Raw genomic sequence first — 27,354 nt, 5'->3', positions numbered from 1 at the left:
TGGAGCTGATACCTGGATTTGACAGGTATCTGCTCCCCCCTCCCCCAAAAGGTGCCAAAGCTGTCACCGGAGGGGCGGAGGAATCCAATCAGCAGAAGTTCCATTTCTCAGTGGAACTCCACTTTAAAGCAATGTATTTATATATACCGTAACATCCTTTGCCGATATCTATAGAAACAGCTGCCCAGTATGAATTATTCAGGTTATAAACATCTCATCAGTATATAATCAGCGAACAAAACTTTGCTTCATTCACTTTCAAGACACCCAACTTCAGCCCCATTGGGTGCCACCATACTGGCTCTCTGACAACATAGAGAAGGTGGAGCTAGGATGTCAAGTATAGCCCACGTGTTATATGTCCTCAGCAGTAACAGGTTCCGCCGCTTGATCGCTCTTATAGGTGGCGGTAAGGGACATTCCCCCCTCCCGCCGACATCTGGTGCTTCTCCGGGCTCTCCCGTAAGTCAACAAAGCCGCAATCGCGGCTGAAAGCATGTGATCAGTGAATTTTTTTCCCGATCTCATGCTTTCCAGCCTGGAGGAGAAATGTGGGGTCTTATTGACCCAGCATCTCTCCATAAAGAGGACCTGTCACACACTATTCCTATTACAAGGGATGTTTACAATAAAAGTGATAAAAAAAATAAAAAAAAATTGTAAAGAAAAAGTGTAAAATTTAAAAAATGAAGTAAAATAAAAAATAATAATAAAAAAAAAATGTAAAAAGCCCCTGTCCCCAGTAGCTCGCTCCCAGAAGCGAACGCGCACGTAAGTCCCGCCCACATATATAAACGCCATTCAAACCACACATGTGAGGTATCGCCTCGTGCGTTAGAGCGAGAGCAATAATTATAGCACTGAAACTCCTCTGTAACTATAAACTGGTAACCTGTAAAAAAATAAGTATCAAAGTTTGGCACCATTCCATGAGTGTGCGCAATTTTAAAGTGTGACATGTTAGGTATCTATTTACTCTGCGTAGCATCATCTTTCTTTTTATAAAAAAAAAATTGGGCTAACTTTACTGTTTTGTTATTTTTTTTATTTGTGAAACTGTTTTTTTCCAAAAAAAAGGCTTTTGAAAAATTATTGCGCAAATACCGTGCGCGATAAACAGTTGCATTGACCGCCACTTTATTCCCTAGGGTGTCTGCTAATATATATATATATATATATATATATATATATATATATATATATATATATATATATATATATATATATATAATGTTTTGGGGTTCTGAGTAATTTTCTAGCAAACAAATTATGATTTTTCACATGAAGGAGAGACGTGCCAGAATAGGCGCGGTATGGAAGTGGTTAAATTCCCCATAAAATAGTTATTTTTTTCCATAGAAAGTGATATTGTTGTCCAAATGATTACAGAGTTGTGTTCAGCGTCCATTAACATACAAAGACTGCTTAGAGGAATTCTGTCATTTTTCCTTCCTGGGAAATTCTCACAGATTCTTGTAGCGGGATGAGAATGAGACGGCGTGGTGACGTCATTAATGCTGAGAACATTTTTGTTACTATTCCTGGACAACATGAAGAGCTCCTTCTGATATTTGATGTTGTTTTGTTGTATTTTGCAAAATTCCACCCCCCCCCCCAAATGATTGCCCCCTATTTAATTGCCTTTAACGATTTCTTATCGCCGGTACAACTGTGCAATACAGAAGGGAAGGCTGGAGATCGGCTTTAACGTTTTTTGGGGGTGCACAGTGAGGATAGAGGGGCCGCCTAAAAACATATCCTTTATATATAGTCTATGATTAGTGATATCACTGGAATTCTATGCGCTGTTTGTTTAGCTGGACAGTCAATTGTTCTGACTTCTCGTACAGATGTGACAAACTTCTGTGAAGTTGACGAGCGCGCCTATCTGTAGGAGCAAGGCTTCCTGAGCGGAGCGCGATAAGGAAATGACAGGAAATGGTCCTCTGTTTTAAAGGACATTGCTGTGTAAGATCTCTGAGACCATTTTTATCACATATATAGGAAAACAATGATCGGCGGAAAGTTAAGATTCTTTCATGCAGCTATTTGTAACATATGCCACTCCAGCTGTTGCGGAACTGAAAGTCCCAACATGGACACGAGCTGCGCTGTCACAGGTTGAAAACTGTGTCACCTACACAAGGATCAGTAGTTGTGTTCAGCGGGTCTTGTGCTAGTGAGACAGCACAGCTGAGCCGAAGACCTCACTTTTTCTTTTTGCAGTAAAGTGATACAGCTTGGTCCAGGACACACCCCCTGCCTGCAGGATAAGGGAGCTGCTGCACTTTGATGAGGTCATCCCTCTGCTCTTTCCTCCTGTAAACGTTCAGCCAGCACTTTGCAAAGCAATAGATCCCTAAGTGCTCACCCTTTCCCCTTCCAGAGGCAAGAGCTAAAAGAGATATTGGTACTTTACATTACATGCTGTTGTTCTTTTCCAGCAGTACTTATACTACCTGGATTTTAAAATACATTTAATCATGTATACCAGGGGTGCTCGACATGTGGCCTTTGGAGCACTCTGATGTGGTTCACGACCTCAAACCAGGAAAGCGCATTCCCATTAGGGCAGTGTTTCTCAATTCCAGTCCTCAGGCCCCCCCAACAGGTCAGGTTTTCAGGATTTCCCTCAGATGAAAAGGCTGTGGTGATTACTAAGGCAGTGAAACTGATTAAATCACCTGTGCAATATAATGGAAATCCTGAAAACCTGACCTGTTGGGGGGGGCCTGAGGACTGGAATTGAGAAACACTGCATTAGGGTGACCACATTTCCAAACTACCATTCAGGGACACCCTCCTATGCCAAAAATCAGCTTGTGTTGTAACGAATCACATCACATTGATTGGACACAAAAGGCGGGATTTATGATTTCTCCAATCACAAGCAGGGGGTGGGGATTGTGCTCCTCCAGGCATTCCCGGCCAGGACAAGTACTGTCATTGAGTAAAGTGGTGATGTGGCAGCCTTTTTTGGGGGCATCAGTGACTGTGTCAGTTTCATTCCGGGACACTGTATTGTCCTGGAACGAATGTGCCCGGGACAGACCTGCAAAATGCGGGACTGTCCCGGGCAATCTGGGACACGTGGTCACCCTAATGCCCATGCTCTGGGATGGCAAATCTTCAAGCCCAGATTGTGATTAAGGGGTTGCTGACCTGCCATCTCAGAGCATCATAGTGCATGGAGCCATCACAGGCAGCTTGAAGAAGCAGGCGACTGCGGAGAGTGACATTAACACATTAAAGATTAAAGTTGAGAAGCAGGGGGAGGGGGTGTTCTGTTGTCGGAAATTACATCTTACATTAAAGTGAGAAGTGGGGGGTGCTGACTTCTTACCTCTTCTCCCATGCAGCCAGCGAGTTGAGAAGCGGGGTGAGGGTCCGAAAATGACTTCTCACCAGGCAGGGCCTCTAGTAATTTGGGGGTCCCTCCGCAGCTTTGCGGGACCCTAAGCAGCTTGCATAGTGAGCCTATAGGGGGGATCGGCCCTGGGCCCACGACTGGTTACCAAATCACTTAAGTGTGCCTCGCTCTTCAAAAGGTTGAGCACCCCTGATGTATACTTTAATTAAACCTTTCCATTTAGATGTAAACAGTTTCCTATTCCTATAAACTGAGCGGTACCACGCAGTTTCATTCTTAGGCTGCATTCACACCTAGGCGACAAAACGCCTGAAGCGCGACGCTCGTGCCGCTGGAGGGGCGAATTTCCATTGATGTCTATGAGATGGTTCACATCTCACGCCGAACGCCGAAACGCCGTACGCCTGCCGCCTGAAAACAAGTCCCGGACCCTTTTTTTCAGGTGGCATTGGCGTTCGGGCATAGACATCAATGGAAATGATTTGTTAAAAAAAAAAAAGTAAACAATTCGCGGCAAAATACGCCGCGTACGCGGCGTTACAATGTGAATGCAGCCTTAGACTTCTCTTGTCGTTATTCTATACGTAGGGAGAGGAGGATATTATATTACAGCTGAAGTATCTCATAAAAGGCTTGTGCCAGTAAAAGTCCAGAAAAATCAACTTTAATCTGGCATGGAAGACCAACTCTGCCCAAAACTGATAGCTGTAGATGGGCAGATGGTGGGTTTGATCTACGGTGGTAAGTTTTCCTTGAGTCGTTTCTTTAGCCATGTGGTGTCTGCAGGGCCGTGACAAGGGGTGGGCAGAAGGGACGACTACCCTGGGCTCAAAGGGACGACTATCCTGGGCTCAAAGGGACGACTACCCTGGGCTCAAAGGTTTATTGAAGGGATGTGGGTGCCCTGACCCTAAGCCTAAAGGAAGGTGGCAAAGTTTGGCATTTTGCCCTGGGCGCTGGATGGCCTTGTCCTGGCACTGGGTATTTGCAGATATAAGCGGAGGGTGACATACTTTATACAGCATACTTTATACAGCAATACGATTGCTGTGTAAAGTTAAGGCAGGTCAAATAACGACTAACTTTGCGACGGGAAACTAGACTAGCGGCGACGTAGCGAACGTGAAAATCCGTTGTGAATCGCCGTAACTCCTAATTTGCATACCCGACGCTGGTTTACGATGCGAACTCCCCCCAGCGGCGGCCGCGGTACTGCATCCTAAGATCCGACAGTGTAAAACAATTACACCTGTCGGATCTTAGGGATATCTATGCGTAACTGATTCTATGAATCAGTCGCATAGATAGAAACAGAGATACGACGGCGTATCAGGAGAAACGCAGTCATATCTCATTTGTGAATCTGGCCCATAGTGCCAGTTGGAATATGACAACTTTGTTTTGTGTTTGTAACACCCCATTGTTTCCATTCGTCATGATTTCCCCGCACAGAATTATTTATTGTTTTCTACTCCATGTGGCTGTAGATTTGTCTGTCTGTTATAACCAAATTCCTGTGACCACATGTGTGTATCACAGAGGAAATGGGACAATCCAGATAAGGATTCCTCTTCTGTGATTGGCTGTTTAGATGAACATCTGTTAGGCAAACCGGTAAACCTAAAGACTAAAAACTCATGCCATGATCATGTCATTTCAAACATTGGTTTCAGTCATTTTAAAACTGGATCTTCCATTAAAATAATCCTTGATGATCCTGCCGTGACGGTCCTTGTTCAGGCACTTCCTGTGACAACGCTTTGACCCTCCATTTGATTGCTTTAGTGAGCTGACACGTTATTTCAATGCTGGCATGGTGAAAATGTGTCTATTGTTTCTGATTGACTAAAATATCTGTATGTTTGTCAGACAGCTGATTGTAATACAGATCGCATAAATGATTGTCTGCGATTATTAGCGGTATTTCAACATTGCGGCGAACAGGTCGGTCACTTTTGACACATTTTTGGGACCATTGACATTTACAGAGCAATCAGTGCTATAAAAATGCACTGATTACTATGTAAATGTCACTGGAAGGGAAGGGGTTAACACTAGGGGGCAATCAAGGTGTTAACTGTGTTCCCTATTGTGGGGGGATGGGACTAACTAGGAGAGATGACAGATCACTGTTTCTACTTTGTAGAAACACACGATCTGTGTTCTCTCCTCTGAAAGCATGGGGATTTGTTTACACACACAAACCCCCTGTGCTGCTGCGCGTGCACGCGATCACGCCCGCTGGCCATGCGCATCAGGTTCTCCGCTGTGCAGCAGGCGCGCAGGCTTGCCTCTGGCGGCGCTCGCACGCCCTCTGGTAGCTCTCCTGGGCAAAGCTGTATATGTACGGGATTTCGCTGAGGAGAGCCATTCTGCCGCAGTAAATCTGCGTGGACCGGTTTGGGAACCGGTTAATCAATGATGAATCACTCATACCTAGATCGATTGCAGATTGATACATGTTGCCATCTTTACATCTGCTTCCATTCTCTAATTTCATTTTCTAGCACCATGTTTTGCACAGCTGATGTGGTGCATTCTGGGGAATTGTGCGGTGCCCGCGGGCAGGGCGTCTGCTTTGTGTCAGTAAATGTCTGATTTTCATATGTTTTATATTTGATCAGTTTTATTCAGACATAAAAACTTTAACATATGAAGAAATAAAATATCTGCAGGACACAGCTAGTGTGACAGGTCTCCTTTGGTGCCAAGCCTGGACACCACCCTCTGCTAACTGCACGGGACCCCCACCTTCTCTACAATGGGTGGGTGGGGGGATTCTTCCCCCCCAGGGCAAATCTATGTATGCTAATGGCTGGATAATGGATGGCTGGCATTAGCCGGGGAATCGATCAATATAGTTATTATTTCCAATGTGTTAAAGGGCTGATTCACCCCCCAAACAAAACTATCAGCTTTAGGCCGATGTTGGACAGGTTAAAGGGTCACTCCATCTAAAAGTGATGTTTTAGGTATAGATGGTGCTTGGTGGGCTAAGTCAGTTCCTGATATGTTATATGTCTTGAATACTCCTGTCCATAATTCTTGATTCTGTGCCCACCTCGGATATTTGGGTGTCTCCACCAACCTTTGTGTGTTCTGGCTTGTAGGTAGGTGCAATCTATTTTCTCCACTGCAGGTGGCGCTTAACCACAGCAACATTGCAGATGGGGGGAGAAAGTCGAGAGGAACTTAGGGCCAGATTCACGTAGAATCGCGGCGGCAGAACGTATCGTATATACGTTACACCGCCGCAAGTTTTCATCGCATACAAAGAAGCAGGTTTCTAGAATGATGTAAATCAAGTTTCTGCGTTTCGGTCCTGGACAAGGGGTTGGAAAAGTGGTTGCCTAAAACAGAATCTCTTATATGAGATGGACCTCATAACAAATGTATCTCTGCAGCTGCTATAAGCGTTGTTTGCATTTACAGACCTGCCTGGAGCTGTGAAGCAGAAGTAGGGAAAGGGATAGAAAGGTATTTTATGATGTCCTGGGCCCGTAAAGGGCGATGGAATCATTAAACAGTAAGGAACACTTATGATATATTTATGTCATATTTTCACTGTACGTCTCCAGAGACCTGACCTGAGTGATTTGCACAGGGCGATGCTGTACACAATATACTCCCGGAGTTAATGTTTATTAGAAAAGACCTTGACGGAGTTCCACCTCGCCTGTCATGTGGAGTAAGTGAGTAAATAACATTACTGTCCAGGCTACGCGGGGGAACAGAAGGGTATACTCGTACAGTATATATACAGTATATTATTAACCACTTCAGCCCCTGAAGAATTTACCCCCTTCCTGACCAGAGCACTTTTTGCATTTCGGCCTTGTGTCACTTTAACTAACGTTGCACCCAAACACATTTAGCCAGATTCAGAGAGAGTTACGCCGGCGTATCAGTCATACTTGCCAACTGTCCCGTTTTTAAAGGGACAGTCCCGTCATTTGGGACCTAGTCCCTGCTAATTTAGCCTGCCGGGACTTGTCCCGGCTAGTGGAGAAAGCAGGTGCGGCTTTCAGAGTTGTAAAACAACAGTCAGAGCGGCCTGCTGGTGTCTGTCGTCCGATTGGCTAATTCGGATGGTGGGCGGCGCTGTCTGTGTGACATCACCAGCTCTGCCCCCTAGCCTCCTGTTGATTTCCTCCCTTCTCTGGACAATGTGGAGGTGACCCCTCCCCTCCTGTGCTCTTTCCCTCGGGTCCCCTCCTCTCCAGTTCTACTGCAAAGTGAGTGGCGTCTGTGCTGCTGAGGCTTCCACTACTCAGCTAACAGGTAACCTTTCAGGCATGATTACACAGTTCTAGCTGTGAAGACAACTGTTCTTCCTGATTCTTTTTTTTATTAAGGACTTCTTAAGATGAGGCACAGACATGTGGCTCCCATGCAGGGCTATCTTATCAGCATGGGGATGCATGAGCATTGTGTACATCCCTGTGCCAGCACCCCATTCATTTCTACTGGGACATGAGGTTGCATTCACATAGCCTCTGTATTCTAATATGACATGCAGGTTTGGGTCCCAAAAGAAATGAATAGAACACTGGCACAGGGATGCACACAATGCACAACAGAGCCTTGCACAGGGCACACATGTCTGAATGTGCCTAAACAACTCCTGTGCATGGAGGCTTAGTGTGTTCCCCAGCTCCCCAGGCATCAGAAAACAACAGGGATTTTACACATGAGCTACTAAGTCTGGACATGAATGGAAATCCAGCTGGTTCACCAAGGACTGGATGAGTTTCAATCCATCTATGGCCATTCCTGCTAAAGAGAAGTCACTATAATACGATCATTTTCTCTCAAACCAGCTTGTTGGAAATGTTTCCTTTGATCTGCAGCGCTAATCAATGTATTCTAACCACCATCAAAATGCAATGTCTCTGTGGAGAGGATTCCTTCATCCACCTTGCTTGTGTGGATGAGAAGATCTGCTCAGTTTTTTTTCAATCAGACACTAACTGATCAAAAAAAATCCATCTATGGCCAGCTTACCATTCACTATACAATCTGATTGTATAGTATCATTTGGATCTACCACAAACTATGTAGTACAAGGGCTTACCTGATTGGATACTACCAATTGGATAATGAATTGTTTAGGTTTGTCCTCATATTACAAAGTTTTGGTAAATTGAAGCGAGATTGTACAATTTCTGCACAATCAGATTGTAAAGTGTATGCTCACCTTTACTGTTCATGTGGAGGAGCACTAAGAATGACAAATGTTTTCGCTGACACATTGTCTAAAACTGGGTACACACTATTATTTTTTTTTTTTTTTTTGTTCAGCCTGCTGGAAGAAAAAACGAATAGATCCCTGCATGCACAAAAACAAGGTGGGTTCAGAAACCCCCCTCTCCACTCTGTGCTATTGTACTCTGACAGCAGGACTCCTCCACTGATCAGAATACAATGATCAGCGCTGCAGCCCGCTGATCAAAAGAGGATTTCCAGCCGGACCATTTGACAGAAGCCAAGGTCAGCTTCAGCTAGTTCTTAAGCTCCATTTACAAGCTTCAGAAATCACCCTTGGGAAGCTATTATTGCTATTACTCCTTATTGGCTGTAAACCAAGCCATCATCAAAGCAATTGAATTGGCTCTGTGTGTGTGTAATACTGGTGCACCCCGCACCAATACAAATGTTTTGGTGCGATGTACATGCTTTAACTAGCTCCGCCTGCGGAGGGCGGCATTGGAGAACCCGGCCTTGGGGCGGCAGAGGGAGTAAATCCAGGCCTGGGCGCATGCACGCGCCTGGAGCCTCCCCCCCCCCCCTCCTCAGCCGGGTCACGTGACGTCGTGACGAGCTCAGCCGAGACGACTCACACATCAGCCGCCCGCCCGCATATCTCCCCCGCAGATAACGCGGCGGTCCAGTCAGCCCAAGTACAGCGGCCTCAGCGGCACAGGCACTGTCTGGTGTGCACTGCCAGGTGAGCCGGCGCGTGTTTTGACTGAACTGAATTGGACCTCTATGCTGTGGGTGACTGAGGTGTCCTCCATGCTGACCTAGTATGTAACCCTTCACTGACTGATCTGGTTAATGTGTCCCATGTTCTATCACCCATAGCTTAAATCTGTCATTATAGGAATCTGAGCAATAGTCCAATTGTATTCATAACTCCAGATCAGTCCTATTCCCTCACCTATAATAACCTCCTCGCTGGGCTCACACGTGTGCGATCACAGACATCGCATGTGATTTGCACCGCATTGCTGTGCACATCATATGCAATGTCTTTGCGATGCAAATTCAGCCATTCAAACTGTATGCCTGAAATCGCATTTACACCAGAATGGTGCAGGACTCTTTTTTTGGTCCTCACTGAAATCAGATCTCATGGGTATGACACTTCTGGGTGTAAACACCCATGCGATCCGATTCCTGCACCATTTTACAGTTTACACAGCAATCTGAGAACCAATCGGGGGGTGTCATTGGCTTTCTATTGACACTAGCAGCGGTTCGCAGATGTCAGTATGAACTGTCTGGTGCAATTCGGGAACCTGCACAGGATTTGCAGGCTTTCTCACATCACACCAGTGTATACCCAGCCTTAATCATTTCACTAGATTTCTATTTTTTATTTGTTTATTTTTTTAGAATTTTTAAAACAGTTTTTCAATGGATATTGAGCCCAGGTTCACACTGACAGGAGGAATTAAATTGTGCACGTTCAGCTGAACTCACACCATTTCACTCCCATAGGTCAGTCCCAACTTCAGAGACGATTTCAGAGACATCTGTGTGGGTTGCGGCACAGATGTCTATGGAAATTGCACCCCGAAGTCGGCAAAAGTAAAGAAACGACTTTTAGGACTGGTGCAGCCAAATCGCTTCAATACGAATCTAGGCTGAATAATCATTAATCCTTGGGTAGCAGAAATGTTGCAAGTTATGTTGTGTTTGTGTCAGCTAATAATGCATTTAATGTATTTTTAGCAAAATATTGCTGCAATATTTTCTGTGGGGGATCCATCTGATGCTGCCATTCTTGCCTCGGCTCCTGTATGCTGGTAATCAAGATTATAGAAGATAAGTGTGCTATGTTTAATTAATTGGGATCTTTGCAGTTTAACTAATTCCTGAGCCTTGCACTCTGTACAACGCACTCCTGAGCCTTGCACTCTGTACAACGCACTCCTGAGCCTTGCACTCTGTACAACGCACTCCTGAGCCTTGCACTCTGTACAACGCACTCCTGAGCCTTGCACTCTGTACAACGCACTCCTGAGCCTTGCACTCTGTACAACGCACTCCTGAGCCTTGCACTCTGTGCATAGCAGGCACCTGAGCCTTGCACTCTGTGCATAGCAGGCGCCTGAGCCCTGCACTCTGTGCATAGCATCCCCCTGAATCCTGCACTCTGCGCATAGCATCCTCCTGGACCCTGCACGTAGCACCAGCATACATGGGGCACACTGACCACCAGCATACAGAGGGGACACACTGACCACCAATATGCTGGGCCAGTGGTTACCAGTATACAGAGGAAATAAATCAAGTAAAACAACCATACAACCCAAAAAAAAAACTCAAAAGCAATAAGAGAATCTTGTCAGCTAGTTCACTCATCTAACACGAATCAATAAAAAGCAAAAAAATGCAGCACTGCTCAACACTTCATCTATAAAATTGTACAAATGGACTTATAAGTGTAATGGTAAAACCTATAAATGAATATCCAGTGCAAATCAATCAATGTATTGCAATATAGTAGTGATGGTGTCACCCCCTCTGCAAATGGTAGAAAACATTGCAGAGATGCAATGTGCAAATAGTGGTGAAACCCCCTATATATAATCCTAATAAAATATGTACATCAATTGTACATTTTATTATGATTTTGCACATTGCAGCTCTGCAATAAGTCCTACCTTCTGCAGAGAGGGTGACACCATCACTACTATGTCCTAATACACGTATTGATTTGCATCTCTGTTATTATTGTATGTAGGGGGTTTCACAATTATTTGCACATTGAAGCTCTGCAATTTCTCTAAATATTTTTGCAGAGGGGGAGGGGTGACATCATCACTACTATATTGCAATACATTGGTTGATTTGCACTGGATATTATTTTATGGGTTTTACCATTGCACTTATAAGTATATTTGTAGAATTGTATAAAGGAAGTGTAGAGTTGTGTAGCGGCTTGCCAACCGCCGCACGACGAGAATGGCACGGCTGCGCACATGGGCGTCCAGGTATGTCCCCTTTAAGATGCAGAGCCATTGGTTGCGAGCGCGGCTGCATGTTCGCAAATTGGTTCGGGAGCTTGATAGCTGTGCTGCAAAGTGTCCCTGGAAATTTTTTTCAAATGTTGGCAACTATGGTATCAGTAGATACGCCGTGGTAACTCTAAATCTGCGCCGTCGTAAATTTAAGCATATTCTGGAAACCAGGGGCCAGATCCACAGCCCGGCAGCGCAACGTAACTTTTTAGATTTAAGTTACACTGCAGCAAATTTCCTAAGTTAGGTACCGATCCACAAAACACTTACCTGGAAATTTGCGGCGGTGTAACTCAAATCCGTCCGGCGCAAGGCGGGCCAATTCAAATGGGGCGAGTCCCATTTAAATTAGGCGCACTCCCACGCTGGACGTACTGCGCATGCTCCCGACGTTTTTTTCCCGACGTGCATTGCGCGACGTCATTTTTTGAACGGCGCGTAGCGTATTTTCGTATTCCCGTACGGCTTACGCAAACGACGTAAAATTAAAAAATTCGACGCGGGAAGGACGGCCATACTTTACACAGCAGAACGCCTGCTGTGTAAAAGTAGGGCTGCCTCACCAAAGTGTAACTAAGCGACGGGAAACTAACGTAGCAGCGACGTAGCGAACGCGAAAAAGCTTTGAGGATAGACGTAACTCCTCATTTGCATACCCGACACTGGATTACGACGCAAACTCCCCCTAGGGGCGGCCGCGGTACTGCATCCTAAGATCCGGCAGTGTAAAACAATTACACCTGCCGGATCTTAGAAATATCTATGCGTAATTGATTCTATGAATCAGTCGCATAGATAGAAACAGGGATACAACGGCGTATCAGTAGATACGCCGGCGTATCCCTTTTGTGGATCTGGCACCAGATACGCTTAAATTAGGCTAAGATACGAGCGGCGTAAGTCTCCTACGCCGTCGTATCTCAGGGTGCAATTTTTCTGCTTCCGTTGAGTTCGGCGTAGAATATGTAAATGACTAGATACGCGATTCACGAACGTACGTGCCCCCGTCGCAGTAAAGATACGCCGTTTCCGTAAGAGGTACGCCGGCGTAAAGATAAAGCTGCCCCTAGTTGGCCTAGTCAATGTTAAGTATGGCCATCGTTCCCGCGTCGAAATTTTAAAATTTTACGTAGTTTGCGTAAGTCGTCTGTGAATGGGGCTGGACGTAATTGACGTTCACGTCTAAACCAATACGTCCTTGCGGCGTAATTTGGAGCAATGCACACTGGGATATGTACACGGACGGCGCATGCGCCGTTCGTAAAAAATGTCAATCACGTCGGGTCACCAATCATTTACATAAAACACGCCCCCTCATCCTCATTTGAATTAGGCGCGCTTACGCTGGCCACATTTATGCTACGCCGCCGTAAGTTAGGAGGCAAGTGCTTTGTGAATACAGCACTTGCCTCTCTGATTTACGGCGGCGTAGCGTAAATACGATACACTATGCCGCCGGAAAGATGCGCCGCCGTACCTGAATCTAGGTAATTGACATCCTTTTTTTCCCACAAATACAGTAAAACCTTGGTTTGCAAGCATAATTTGGTCCAGAAACATACTTCAAAGCACTTGTATATCAAAGCATTGTTTTTTAAAAGAGAAGAGAGGCGCCACTCTAAGTGTAGCAATAAGGTGCTAAATGTTGTACCTTCATTAAATGTAACCATATTGCTACACTGATGCCGCGTACACACGATCATTTTTCAACATGAAAAAAAAACGTAGTTTTTCAGCATGTCGAAAAAACAAAGTTTTTCCCAACTTTATCATTAAAACGACATTGCCCACACACCATCGTTTTTAAAAAATGATCTAGCAAAGCGGGGTGACGTACAACACGTACAACGGCACTATAAGGGGGAAGTTCCATTCGCCTTTGAGCTGCTTTAGCTGATTCCGTGTTAGTAAAAGACGTAGGCATTGAACACGCCCCCTGCCACACCCCCTTAAATGAGAAATAACCCCAAAAAAGGTTAATTAAATCCACAAGTGTTTTTTTTTTTTTTTATCAATACAATTCCTTTGGATATTGGATCAAAGGTTTAGCACTGGAAAACACTTTCTGATAGATAAAAAGTGCATTTTATATACAACTATATAGATCAGACCAAAATGAGGGACAAATGAGGAGGAATGAGGGACAGAGGGACATTGCTCCAAATCAGGGACAGTTGGAAGCTATGTATACGTTAAGCGGTTGAAGGAAAGAAAAATCGCTCGATTCCCACATCAACACAGTTAGTTTTGATAGGGAAATCCTCCTGCTGCGTTATTGTATTGTGACAGGTTTCACCGCCATCAGAATACAATGATTACTGCTGGTGGCTATAGCCAATGGCAGTGATCACACTGCAAAAAAAAATAAAAAAATTACAGGCTGGTTGTACTGAAGTTGATCAATAGATAGACTTCAGTACAACCAGCCTGCCCATAGATGGATTGATATTCGTCTGATTCCTGCTGAACCAGCCAAATTTCGATCCCTCTATGGCCGGCATGAGTCAGATTCATGTACTTACACGTATTTAAAGATGTATTAATGATTACAGATCTGCAGTATTGCATGCCTTTTATATGTGCTTGGAGTTGAGTTTATATATATCTGGAATCAATGTCCACTCTCAGCTCAGTTTACATCCCCACACACTTCCTGTGTGCCATGATGGCTGCACACCTACCTGTGAATGCACGTGGCCACTCATAAGACACGTGGCCACTCATTAAAATTAGAAGAAAAGAGGTTTAACCTTAAACTTCGTAGGTTCTTTACTGTAAGAGCGGCAAGGTTGTTTTTTTTTTGTTTCAGTTATAAAACATTGTAAATAAGTATGTTTTCTCCTTCACTGATGGGCACTGATGGTACTGCACTGACAGGGAACTGATAAGGCGGCACTGATGAGCACAGATGAGGTGGCACTGATGTGGTGACATTGATGGGCACTGATGATGGGCACTAATATGCGACACTGATAGGCGGCACGATGGATGGGCACGGATAGGCGACACGGATGGGCACGGATAGCTGGCATGGATGAAGCAGATAGGCGGCATGGATGGGCACTGATAGGCGGCATGGATGGGCACTGATAGGCGGCATGGATGGGCACTGATAGGCAGCATGGATGGGCACTGATAGGTGGCACAAACGTACTAATAGTATGTGTTGTACTAATGGATGCCAATCAGTGCCAAACAATAATGCCTGCCAATCAGTGATGCCCATTGTGGGCACTGATTGGCATCCATTGTGGGCACTGATTGGCATCCATTTGTGATTGTCATCCCTGGTGGTCTAGGGTGGCATACCTGTGGTGGGCATCCCTGGTGGTCCAGTGTGGGCATCCTCGGGGGGGGGGGGCTGTGCTGATAATCGATCAGCACAAACCCCCCCTGTCAGAGGAGCAGCTGACCGGCTCTCCTCTACTCGCGTCTGACAGACGCGAGTGAGGAAAAGCCGGTTACCGGCTTTTCCTGTTTACATCGTGATCAGCCGTGATTGGACTCGGCTGATCACGTGGTAAAGAGTCTCCGTCGTATGTTGTCCACTCAGGATATTGAACCACTTTGCCGACGTCTTTTTGCATAAGTGGTTAAAGTGGATGTAAACCCGATTTTTTTTTTTTTTTTTTTTTTTTTTTTTTATGTCACAATGTAGAGTAAAAGATTTCCTATCATCTGTGTCAAGTCTTGCCACGCAGAGTTAATCCAGCTCTGAGCAATCCTCTTTTATTGTTCAGTGAAATAAAACGGGCTTACAGAGAAAAACCTTAGTCCGTTCCGTCCCCTTGCTGTGAAGTCATGTGGTTACTTTTCTAGATTTTGACTGGATGTTAGTGATCATAGCAGAATTTGGTGTAAAGAATACACAGGAGAAAATGCATGTTGACAAGAGGAGTTTAGAGGTGGGCGGGGAGACTACTGACATCACGACTCCACCCACAGAGCTCCAGACAACAGACCCACCCACAGAATCTGCAGTTTTTCAGTTCTTATAACAGACAGAGGGGAGACATGTGACAGGTAAGGATACATGCAGGAGGCATCTATATCCTTATAGATAAGCACTATGGCAGTAGTTTAGAAAGGATGAAAGTAGCTTTACATCCACTTTAAGGTATTTTTACCTTTAGTTCCGCTTTAATTATTTTCATGGAAAAAAGAAATGTTCCAGGACTGCCGCACTCTGATAGGCGATTTATTGAAACAAAATGAACAAAGGATAAAATCCAAAGCTGTATAACATCCAAAAGTTCATGCAACACTGCAATCAATGGTAGAAAGTGGACATAGGGGACAAAAAAGCTAACATGTTTCACATCATGGATAGATGCTTAGTCATGTATTTCACTATAATTTCATTTAGGATCTAGCACATTATTGGCATTTATTTTTCAATGTACCGTATTTATCGGCGTATACCGCACACTTTTTTCCCCTTAAAATAAGGGGAAAATCGTGGGTGCGCGATATACGCCGATACCCGCTTCCCGCGCTCAGTTTGAATACCTGCGCCGACATATACCGAGTGCAGTACATTTGGCTACATTCGGCCAGGCTCGGCTTCGCTCGTGCTCACGCATAAACATCACAGAGTGTGGGCACGAGCGAAGCCGAGCCTGGCGGAATGTAGCCGAGTGTACTTCACGACGGTATATGTCGGCGCAGGCATTCAAACTGAGCGCGGGAAGCGGCGATTCGACGGGTAACAGTGCAGGAGAAGCCGGGAGGACACCACCGAAGCCGCAGACGGACGCCGGACCCGACGAGGAGGACACCACCGAAGCCGCAGGCTGACGCCGGACCCGACGAGGAGGACACCACCGAAGCCGCAGACAGATGGCGGACCCGACGAGGAGGACACCACCCGACGAGGCCGCCGATGGACGCCGCGCAAGACAACAAAACAGTAAGTACTAAAATGTTTTTTTTACAGGAATCCACATTAGGGGTACGCGCTATACGCCGGAGCGCGCAATACCCCGATAAATACGGTAAATCTGCAGCTTTTATTACATGATCCTTCCATAAAGGTCCATGTCTAGACACATCGTTTTATATAGGGGGACAACATTGTGTCCCCATCTACCAATTGTCCTCCTGCGTAGCTGTTTCAACACACATTACACAGGCATGGTCCACTAATGTCACCTTCGGGAAGTCTGCCCTGAGAAATGCCATGCAGGCAGGAAGTGACTGCAAAGATCCTGCAGGAGATCAGTTATAAAGAATGAAATAAGGGCTAAACAAGGATTTTTAGCAAAATAAAAGGTCAATTATTCACAATACACATTGCACAGAGCAAACTGAAAGGTCATAATGTTGTTTTACATCTATTGTAACAATTCCGTGGAAAGCATTGTGTAAGCGGCAAATATGTTTCTAAATGAAAGTATAAAGTGAACATGCGCAGTGCAAATATTGGGGTGGATTCAGGTAGGGGCGCGCAATGATACGGCGGCGCAGCGTATCGTATTTACGCTACGCTGCCGTAACATACAGGAGAAAGTGCTGTATTCACAAAGCACCTGCTCCGTAAGTTGCGGCGGCGTAGCGTAAATGGGGCCGGCGTAAGCGTGCGTAATTCAAATGTGGAAGGGGGGCGTGTTTTATGTAAATGTATGATGACCTGACGTGATTGACGTTTTTTACGGAAGGCGCATGCGCCGTCCGTGTACATATCCCAGTGTGCATTGCTTCCAAGTACGGCGTAACGACGTATTGGTTTCGACGCGAACGTAAATTACGTCCAGCCCTATTCGCGAACGACTTACGCAAACGACGTAAATAATTCAAATTTCGAAGCGGGAACGACGTCCATACTTAACATTGGCTGTGCCTCCTAATAGCAGGAGCAGCCTTACGCCGAAAAAGCCTTAACGCAAACGACGTAAAAAACGAACGCCGGGCGCACGTACGTTTGTGAATCGGCGTATCTAGGAAATGAGCATATTCTACGCCGACAACAATGGAAGCGCCCCTAGTGGCCAAAATGATATTGCACACAATTCTACGCCGCCGCAATCAAGTTACGTCGGTGGAGGAAGCCTATTTTTTCAGCGTAACTGCCTTTGTGAATCGGTGTAACGAAACGCCGACGCAGATTTTAAATTATGGCGGCGTATCTGGAGATACGCCGCCGTAACAGGTACCTGAATCTACCCCATTGTAATCAAAGCACAGAGTGGTCAGGTGATTTGTGAGTATTGGAGGGTGTATGGGCGGCCTTGGTAATGTCATTGTGTCACATGTGTAGAGAGAAGGTTAAGCAGTGCCGTGTGCGCACTACATGGTCCCGTGTGCGGCCGGGCAGAATAAGCAATCATTGCTCTGCACTTGCCTAATCAACTTGATGGGAGTTTTCCAGCAGAGAGACTGAGCGCTGCGGGCGCAATCCCCGGCTCAGGGTCCTGTCTTTTCTCTAACTGTCATCATCCCAAATTACACACAGGAAAGATTTAATAAGAAACATTTTATCTATTGGCTATGGGCTACATCGGGTGAATAATTCACATTTACTGTACATTTCTCTACACATTGGGGCCAGGATTAATGCGCTTTGTTTGGGTTGTGGATATGGGATGTACCATTGTTTACTTACTGCACAGCCAGTATTCAAAGATAAAGAGATCATGGGGCTTTCCAAGAAGATTGTTACAGAGGGAAACCCAGACAGGTGTCTTCAAAATTCACTTTGTAAAGGGATAGGCTGCATTCTCAGTGATGTCACTGGTTTCTAGTCAAGGGATAGGCTGCATTCTCAGTGATGTCACTGGTTTCTAGTCAAGGGATAGGCTGCATTCTCAGTGGTGTCACTGGTCTCTAGTAATGGATAGGCTGCATTCACTGTGATGTCACTGGTCTCTAGTAAAGGATAGGCTGCATTCACTGTGATGTCAAGGGATAGGCTGCATTCTCAGTGATGTCACTGGTTTCTAGTCAAGGGATAGGCTGCATTCTCAGTGATGTCACTGGTTTATAGTCAAGGTGTAGGGCGCATTCTCATTGATGTCACTGGTCTCTAGTCAAGGGATAGACTGCATTCTCAGTGGTGTCACTGGTCTCTAGTAATGGATAGGCTGCATTCACTGTGATGTCACTGGTCTCTAGTAAAGGATAGGTTGTATTCTCAGTGATGTCACCGGTCTCTAGTGATGGATACACTGCATTGTCAGTGATGTCACTGGTCTCTAGTGATGGATAGGCTGCATTCTCTGTGATGTCACCGGTCTCTAGTCAAGGCATAGACTGCATTCTCAGTGATGTCACTGGTCTCTAGTGATGGATAGGCTGCATTCTCTGTGATGTCACCGGTCTCTAGTCAAGGCATAGACTGCATTCTCAGTGATGTCACTGGTCTCTAGTGATGGATAGGCTGCATTCACTGTGATGTCACCGGTCTCTAGTGATGGATAGGCTGCATTCACTGTGATGTCACTGGTCTCTAGTAAAGGATAGGTTGTATTCTCAGTGATGTCACCGGTCTCTGGTGAAGGGATGGGCTGCATTGTCAGTGATGTCACTGGTCTCTAGTCAAGGGATAGGCTGCATTCTCAGTGATGTCACTGGTCTCTGGTGAAGGGATGGGCTGCATTCTCAGTGATGTCACTGGTCTCTGGTGAAGGGATAGGCTGCATTCTCAGTGATGTCACTAGTCTCTAGTCAAGGCATAGGCTGCATTCTCTGTGATGTCACCTGTCTCTAATGAGGGTATAGGACAGTGTTTCTCAACTCCAGTCCTCAAGGCGCACCAACAGGTCTTGTTTTCAGGCTTTCCATTATTTTGCACTTTCACTGCCTTAGTAATTACCTCAGCAGTTTCATCTGAGGGAAATCCTGAAAACATGACCTGTTGGTGCGCACTGAGGACTGGAGTTGAGAAACGCTGGTATAGGATATTAGGATCTTGCAGGATTTCTTGTTATGATGAGAAATTTCATATTTTATTGCATAGCGTTGAAAATATGTCAGTTGAAAAAAGTCTGTTTATATCATTAACAATTTCCAAACAATACTGAATGTACTTAGGATGATTCCATGTAGAATTGTAAAGCCTTCATAGTCTCACTTCACATTCAGCACCTGCCTCTCCCCCCGGGGGAAGCACAGGGTGTGAGATAAAGAGATCATCATTTCATATGTACAATGCAATCTCAGGGCTCTTAGGTTTTGAATTTTCCAAAACAGAAAACATAAACCTGTCTCCGCGCCTCAGAAATCCCCAAGCTGGTGTCCTCATATTGTATTTACACAGGAAGGGTTAATAACTGGACGCTCTATCTACTCAGCCGGTAAAGCAGACTCATTAATGATTGATCCCCAGTTCATCATCATGTGACCTCTTACCCTGCGTTCAGTGTCAGCGATCGATGGCGATCCGTCTGCAGTGAAACAGGGAATCTCTGAGCGGGCTCCACACACAACGGAATCCGTGCCAGGGAGCGAGGGGCTGTTCTCCCAACAATAGAAATGTAAAAATAATTATATTTAAAGGAGAACAATCTTGGTTTATTATTGGTATTTTCAAGTTTATGAATTGAATATATAGGCCCGGATTCGCAAAGCACCTACGCCGACGTATAACAAGTTATGCCGACGTAAGTGCAAATAGTGCGCCGTCGTATCTGTGCGCAAGACCCACAAACAGAGATGCGCCTAAAACCAGGCTACACCCCGCCGACGTATCTTGCTTACGCCGGCGTAGAGTGGGCGCACATTTAGGCTGGGTGCATGGTGCCGCTCCCATTGATTAGTCATTCAAACATGCAAATGAGGGAAATACGGCGATTCACGAACCTGCGTGCGCCCGACGCAGGCTTTGAAAGGTGCACGTAAGTTGTACGTCCGGCGTAAAGTTAAGCCCCATAAAGGAGGTGTAACCCAGCAGCAAACATGCAAAGGTCTGCACCAGAGAACACAAGCCGGCCAAGCCGGCGTATTTTACGTTGGACGTGTGTCTGGCTGGGCGTAGGTTACGTTCATGGCGTACGCAGTGATCCGGCGTATCTTAGGCAGTTGTTCCAACGTGGTTGTTAGCATGCGCAGGGGGATGCGTCCACGTCACGGCGCATGTGCAGTTCGTTCAACGTACTTGTCTGGCGCTCGGACCATCATTTGCATGGGGTCACGCCTCATTTGCATGGGTCAAGCCCACTTGAACCTACGCCGACTTGCGCCTTTGAAACCTACGCCACGCCGACGCAGCGTGGGGAGCACTGGCTTCCTGAATTCCATGCTTGCCTCTCTGCGATGCGTCGGCGTGGCATACATTGGTTTGCGCTACGGCGGCGTAATGTGCACCCGCTCTCTGTGAATCTGGGCCATACTGTGTGTGTGTGTGCATGTGTATGTATATATATATATATATATATATATATATATATATATATATATATATATATATATATATATATATATATATATATATATATATATATATATATATATATATATATATATATATATATATATATATTATTATTATGAAGATACATGATTTATGTAGCGCCAACAGTTTGCACAGCTCTCTACAAAATAAGGGGAGATAGTACAGTTACAATACAATACAATACAGGAGAAATCAGAGGGTCCTGATAGTTAGAGCTTACAATCTAAGAGGAAGGATTAAGTGATACAAAAGGTAAAAACTTCTGGCTGATGGAGAAAGTAAAAAGACAGTTTATTAGTTAGAAGAAGGATAAGCTTCTCTAAAGAGATGAGTGTTCAGGGATTGCCTAAAGGAAGACAGAGTAGAAGATAGTCGGACAGATTGAGGTAGGGAGTTCCAGAGTATAGGAGAAGCTCTGGAGAAGTCCTGGAGGCAAACATGGGAAGAGGTGACGAGGGAGCTAGAGAGCAGGAGATCTTGTGAGGATATATACTGTATATATAATTCTAGAAAAAACACTAATGGTCATGTCTCCTCTGTCCTCGCAGATCTCACTTTGGCGTTGGTGGAGGTCCATGTGGAGCAGAAATCGGTGACGGCGGTGGAGGGACACGGTATTACTCTCCCCGTTTGGTACTCCAGCAGCTCTGAAGAAAAGCCATATGTAATATGGTTCATACAGCGTGATCAGATGGAGCAGGTGCAGGTATGTTGTGTTTGCCTGAAATAAAAGGTCCTTTAAACCTACAAATACATATAAGATACCTTCTGTGACATTCAGAGCTACATCTGTCAAGCTGCCCATGTACATTTCACCCCCAGAGAGTGTCCATTCTTTATAGCCAGTCTGAGCAAAACGAGATACGGAGGTGAACAGTAAAGTAGAGTCACTGCAGTTGCGCTGCATCTTTTAGATTGTTAACTCATTGTGAATCATGAACAATTGTAATGTTATTTATTATTATTATTATTATTTTTCCTTTTTACAAAATCCTTCTTTTCATCTTTTTTTTCATTCTTTGTTATATCTATGTGCTGCTGATCTTCTAAAACCTATTTGCAGCCACTTCCTATCTACAGGCACTCCAGTGATGGCTGTATGGCATTTCTAAGGGATGGTGACAATAGTGGACAATGTCTGTGCAATGTGTTAACCACTTAAGGGATCCCCTATAGTTTTACTGCTACAGGGCGGCACCTCTGCACCAAATCACATACATATATATATATATATATATATATATATATATATATATATATATATATATATATATATGTGATCCGGCTCTTCTGGGTAGGGAGCCGGTCAGCAGGTACGGCAGACTTGATGTTTTCTAGGCTCCCACCGATAATCAAGCAGAGAGGTAGAACGGTGACCTGCCTATGTAAACAAGGCAGATCCATGCCTTCTGTCAGTAGGAAAGGCATGGATCCTGTGTTCTTGTAAAGCAGTGACAAGGATCCATGCCTTCGCCTAGTAAAAGCACCTCCCACACTGTAGAAATACACAGGCTAGGCACACAGTTAACTCTTAGATCTCTCCTGATGTTAACCCCTTCCCAATCAGTGTCATTAGTACAGTGACAGTGTATATTTTTTAGCACTGATCGATGTGTTAGGCCTCGTACACACGATAGGTTAACCAGAGGACAACGGTCTGATGGACCATTTTCATCGGTCAAAACCGATCGTGTGTGGGCCCCATCGGTTATTTATCCCTAGGTTAAAAAAAAGCCAACTTGCTTTAAATTTAACCGATGGATTCCTAACCCATAGGTCAAAACCGATCGTTAGTAGGCACAACCATCGGTTAAAAATCCACGCATGCTCAGAATCAAGTCGACGCATGCTTGGAAGCATTGAACTTCGTTTTTTTTCAGCACGTCGTCGTGTTTTACGTCACCGCGTTCTGACACGATCGTTTTTTTAACCAATGGTGTGTAGGCGCGACCGATCATCAGTCAGCTTCATCAGTTAACCTATGACAACGGTCCTTCAGACCGTTCTCATCGGATGAACTGATCGTGTGTACAAGGCTTTAGTGTCACCGGTCCCCAAAATTTTTTAGTTAGTGTCCGAATGTCCGCTGCAATATCGCAGCCCTGCTATAAGCCCTGATCGCCACCATTACTAGTACAAAATAATTAATAAATTAAAATATCCCATAGTTTGTAGACGCTATAACCTTTGGGCAAACCAATCAATATATGCTTATTGGGATTTTTTTTTTACCAGAAATATGTAGAAGGATACATATTGGCCTAAACTGATGAAGAAATTTGTTTTAAAAAAAAAATATTGTTTTATAGCAGAAAGTAAAACATATATATATATATATATATATATATATATATATATATCGGTCTTTTTTTGTTTATAGCGCAAAAAATAAAAAACATAGAGGTGATCAAATTCCACCACAAGAAAGCTCTATTTGTGGGATTTTTTTTTACATAAATTGTATTTGGGTACAGCGTCGCACGACCGCGCAATAGTCATTTGAAGCAATGCAGTGCTGTATCGCAAAAAAATGGCCTGGTCAGGAGGTGGGGGGAGAATCTTCCAGAGATCAAGTGGTTAAAAAAGCCACTTGTAGTCTTGATTGGAAGCCTGTACTACAGGGTGACAACACAGAAGCATTGGAAGACAAGGACAGGAAGTTGTCACCCTTTAAGAGCCTAAACAGGGACTTTCACGGCTGTGGGCGGAGCCAGGCCCTGTGGGCGGAGAATGAACATTAGGTGGGGCGGAGAATGAACATTAGGTGGGGTGGTTCTAAAACAGGCATATATATTGTTACCCTAATGCAAAACTTTAACTAAACACCTATCACATGGATTATTTTATTGAATGCTGCAGATTTAAAATAATTGAAAATTGCTTTTAAAATAACAGTTTCTAGGAAAGTTTAGTGATAGGTTCAAATCCAGTATATAGAAGATCCTCTAGTTCAGTGTTCTCTAAACTGTGGCCCTGGGGCCGGATGTGGCCAACTGCTTTCTCCAACCTGCAGCCCTGGGGCCGGTTGTGGCCAACTGCTTTCTCCAACCTGCGGCCCTGGGGCCGGATTTGGCCCTCTTCTTTCCTCTATCCCGCCCTTGGGGCACTATTCCATTCACAACTAATGGTGGGGCACTAGGATAGGATGCCATTCCTCCCACTGCTATCAACAATTGGCCACTATTCCTTCCACTAAAACTAATGATGGGGCATTGTTTACTTCCACTGATGCTTAGGGCATTTTGTACTCCTACTGGCCACAGTCCGGCCCTCCTAAAGTCTGAAGAACAGTATAGAAAGTTTGGACACCCCTGCTCTAGTGTGTAGTAATTTGTATGGATCCTTGTCATTTTTTAGATCTTGAAATACATGGATGGAGAGACTTCCGTGGCTTCGGATTTTAAAAATCGCCTGAGCTTCGCCCATGCCATGCCGGTGAGGAACATCTCCATCGTCATCAATAGGACGTTGGCGACGGATGCGGGAAAGTACCAATGTTACGTCAATCTGAAAAACGACGAAAGCATCGGCAGCAGCAACATCGGGGTGGTGGATGTGTCCATCCTGGGTGAGTACGGCGCTGCGGTCTGAGAACACACATGGAATAGGGCAGGGAAGGGTTAATGAGGGACGCGTGGAAGGAATTTGGTTATATTCCAGAGGTCGGGACAGCGGCGGGTGGGCCCGGGCGGGACTCATTGTGGAAAATCTCATTGTAGGTGCGGCCGGGGGCACAATCTGTGATTATCATTAATATCACACACAGGGTCATACACCCAACAAGGGTTAAAGGGCAACTCTAGACTAATAGGAAAAGAAATCTAAATATATCATCCGTGCTAAGTGAGGTTTCCAGTTGTGTATGTGTGTCCCCATCCGAGCTCCTATTTTCTGCTTCCAAGCAATGCAGAAATGACAAAACTATCTAAACAAAGCTGTCACAGGTCCATTTACATGGCTGTCAGCAGGCTGGGACCCGTCCAATCTCTGATAGGAGCCACTATGGATCTTGTTATCAGCAGCAATACTGATTTATTGCAGCCCTGTGAGAGATAACATCACCATCAGTTGCTGTTTCTGCTGCTAAACCTTTAGGAATGAACTAAGAATGAAACCTGCTTGAGCTGCCCTCCCACCAGCATGCAGGAGCAACCTAAGCACTGGGGAGGGGGAAATGTTACAGGGTGTTATCGCTCAGGGAATTCCCAACTGTGGGTTATCTGATGGAAACATGGAGGAGAATTCTCATAGCAATGTTTTTGGTAAATAGATGCTTGCCACGTTAAACAGTGCCTTGCCTTGCAGCACTGGGACCCAAGATTCAATGACAACCAGGGGCATTATCTGCATGGAGTTTGTACACACTTTGGGCTCACTCAAGTGTTCTCGCACAGCCCAGTGGAGTTACTAGGAGTTTGGCTGCAATCGTTGTATTGCCTGTTTGTCTGACCTGCATGACCACGGTTGGAACATAAGGCTCCATTCACACCTAGGCGTTTTTACGCCCGATGCTATTGCAGCCTGAAATACGCTGGAGGGGTGATTTAACATTGTCGGCTATGGAGATGGTTCACATCTCCACGCCGAACGCCGAAACGCCGTACGCCTGAAGCTCAAAACAAGTCCTGGACCTTTTTTTCAGGCGGCTTCGGCGTTCGGCATAGCCGACAATGTGTAAATCACCCCTCCAGCAAAAACCGCGGTAAAAAACGCCGCGTTTTGTTGCAGCAAATCGCGGTACAAAACGCGGCGCTAAGGTGTGAATGCAGCCTAAGAGTGTGAGCTCCTGGAGGTGCAGCAGGGATCAGTGAGACTCAGTGGGGGCTGGTGCTCAAAATTTGATGTGAAAAAACACATCAAATGCAGCGACTGTTCCATCAATTGTAGCCACTGGGCCCATCAAATGCAGCCACTGTGCCCCGTCAAATGCAGCCACTGTGCCCCATCAAATGCAGCCACTGTGCCCCGTCAAATGCAGCCACTGTGCCCATCAAATGCAGCCACTGTGCCATTAATTGCAGCCACTGTGCCCCGTCAAATGCAGCCACTGTGCCCCATCAAATGCAGCCACTGTGCCCCGTCCAATGCAGCCACTGTGCCCCGTCAAATGCAGCCACTGTGCCCCATCAAATGCAGCCACTGTGCCCCGTCAAATGCAGCCACTGTGCCCCGTCAAATGCAGCCACTGTGCCCCATCAAATGCAGCCACTGTGCCCCATCAAATGCAGCCACTGTGCCCATCAATTGCAGCCACTGTGCCCGTCAATTGCAGCCACTGTGCCCGTCAATTGCAGCCACTGTGCCCGTCAATTGCAGCCACTGTGCCCGTCAAATGCAGCAACTGTGCCCGTCAAATGCAGCCACTGTGCCTGATCAAATGCAGCCACTGTGCCCGTCAAATGCAGCCACTGTGCCTCATCAAATGCAGCCACTGTGCCCATCAAATGTAGCCTCTGTGCTCATCAAATGCAGCCACTGTGCTCATCAAATGCAGCCACTGTGCTTGCTATGCATGAATCTATCCATTCTACATAGAGGGGGCTGCGCCCGAGCCCCACAAATGGACGGGCTGCCACTAGTGAGACTTATGTTACACATCCTGTAAAGTGCCATGTATCATGTCAGCAGTATATACAGTCAATAGAGGGTAAAAATAAGTCACTTATACTGTGTAACATTCTCCAGATAGTAGCTGGTAACAAGGGACTTTATCCTTTGCACTCTACCAAATTATCACTTTGCTCTATACGTAAGGACTCATGGACACAGGACGTTTTTACAGCTGCTGTTAGGGGCGTCTGACTTTTTTTTTAACTGCCTCTAAACGCCCCTCCATGTTAGCCTATGTGTCCATGCACACATAAACTTCAGAGGCATTTGGCGGCATAAGCCTTTAGAGGCAGTAGAAAAAAAAGCCAGCATGTGTGTCCAGGAACAGAGGCTATAAAAACAAAAAATGCCAAAAAACGCTGCTAAACCCGGCTAAACACCGTAACAAGCGTAAAGCCGTGTTTAGCCACATTCGGTGTTATTACACTATAGGGAGTGTTTTTACTGAAAAAACACGGGAAAACGCTATTCAAAAATGCGGCTAACAGCGCTTTTTTAACGCTGCTTTTTCCTGGCAGCAGCGCTGGCGTTTTTTCTAACGTCCTGTGCGCAAGGGGTCACTGACAAAATTTATATTTTTATCATCTGCAATACCCATCCTCATTTTTAGCTATTATTTAGTATAACATCAGGGAAAATAATAATAACAACAAATACAATAATACTTTATTTGGCAGCACTGTTGTCTGGTCTACATATGCCACCTAGTGGTCACTACTCAGTACTACATGAAAACT

At 45.3% G+C, this 27,354-nt stretch overlaps 1 protein-coding gene across 1 annotated transcript in view; it reads left to right on the top strand.

The window, feature by feature from the left end:
• The window catches only part of ESAM (endothelial cell adhesion molecule), an 86,293-nt gene that overhangs the window by 50,107 nt on the left and 8,832 nt on the right, over window positions 1–27,354 (top strand). The window contains exons 2-3 of the mRNA XM_040326149.1: window positions 21,556–21,713; window positions 24,365–24,575. Coding sequence (XP_040182083.1) covers window positions 21,556–21,713; window positions 24,365–24,575 — 369 coding nt within the window. The remainder of the gene's footprint in view (window positions 1–21,555; window positions 21,714–24,364; window positions 24,576–27,354) is intronic.

Source organism: Rana temporaria, chromosome 10 (assembly GCF_905171775.1).
Source record: "Rana temporaria chromosome 10, aRanTem1.1, whole genome shotgun sequence".
NCBI lineage: Eukaryota > Metazoa > Chordata > Amphibia > Anura > Ranidae > Rana > Rana temporaria.
The sequence above is the reverse complement of the archived record's forward strand: the minus strand, read 5'-3'. Positions and strand labels throughout refer to the sequence as shown.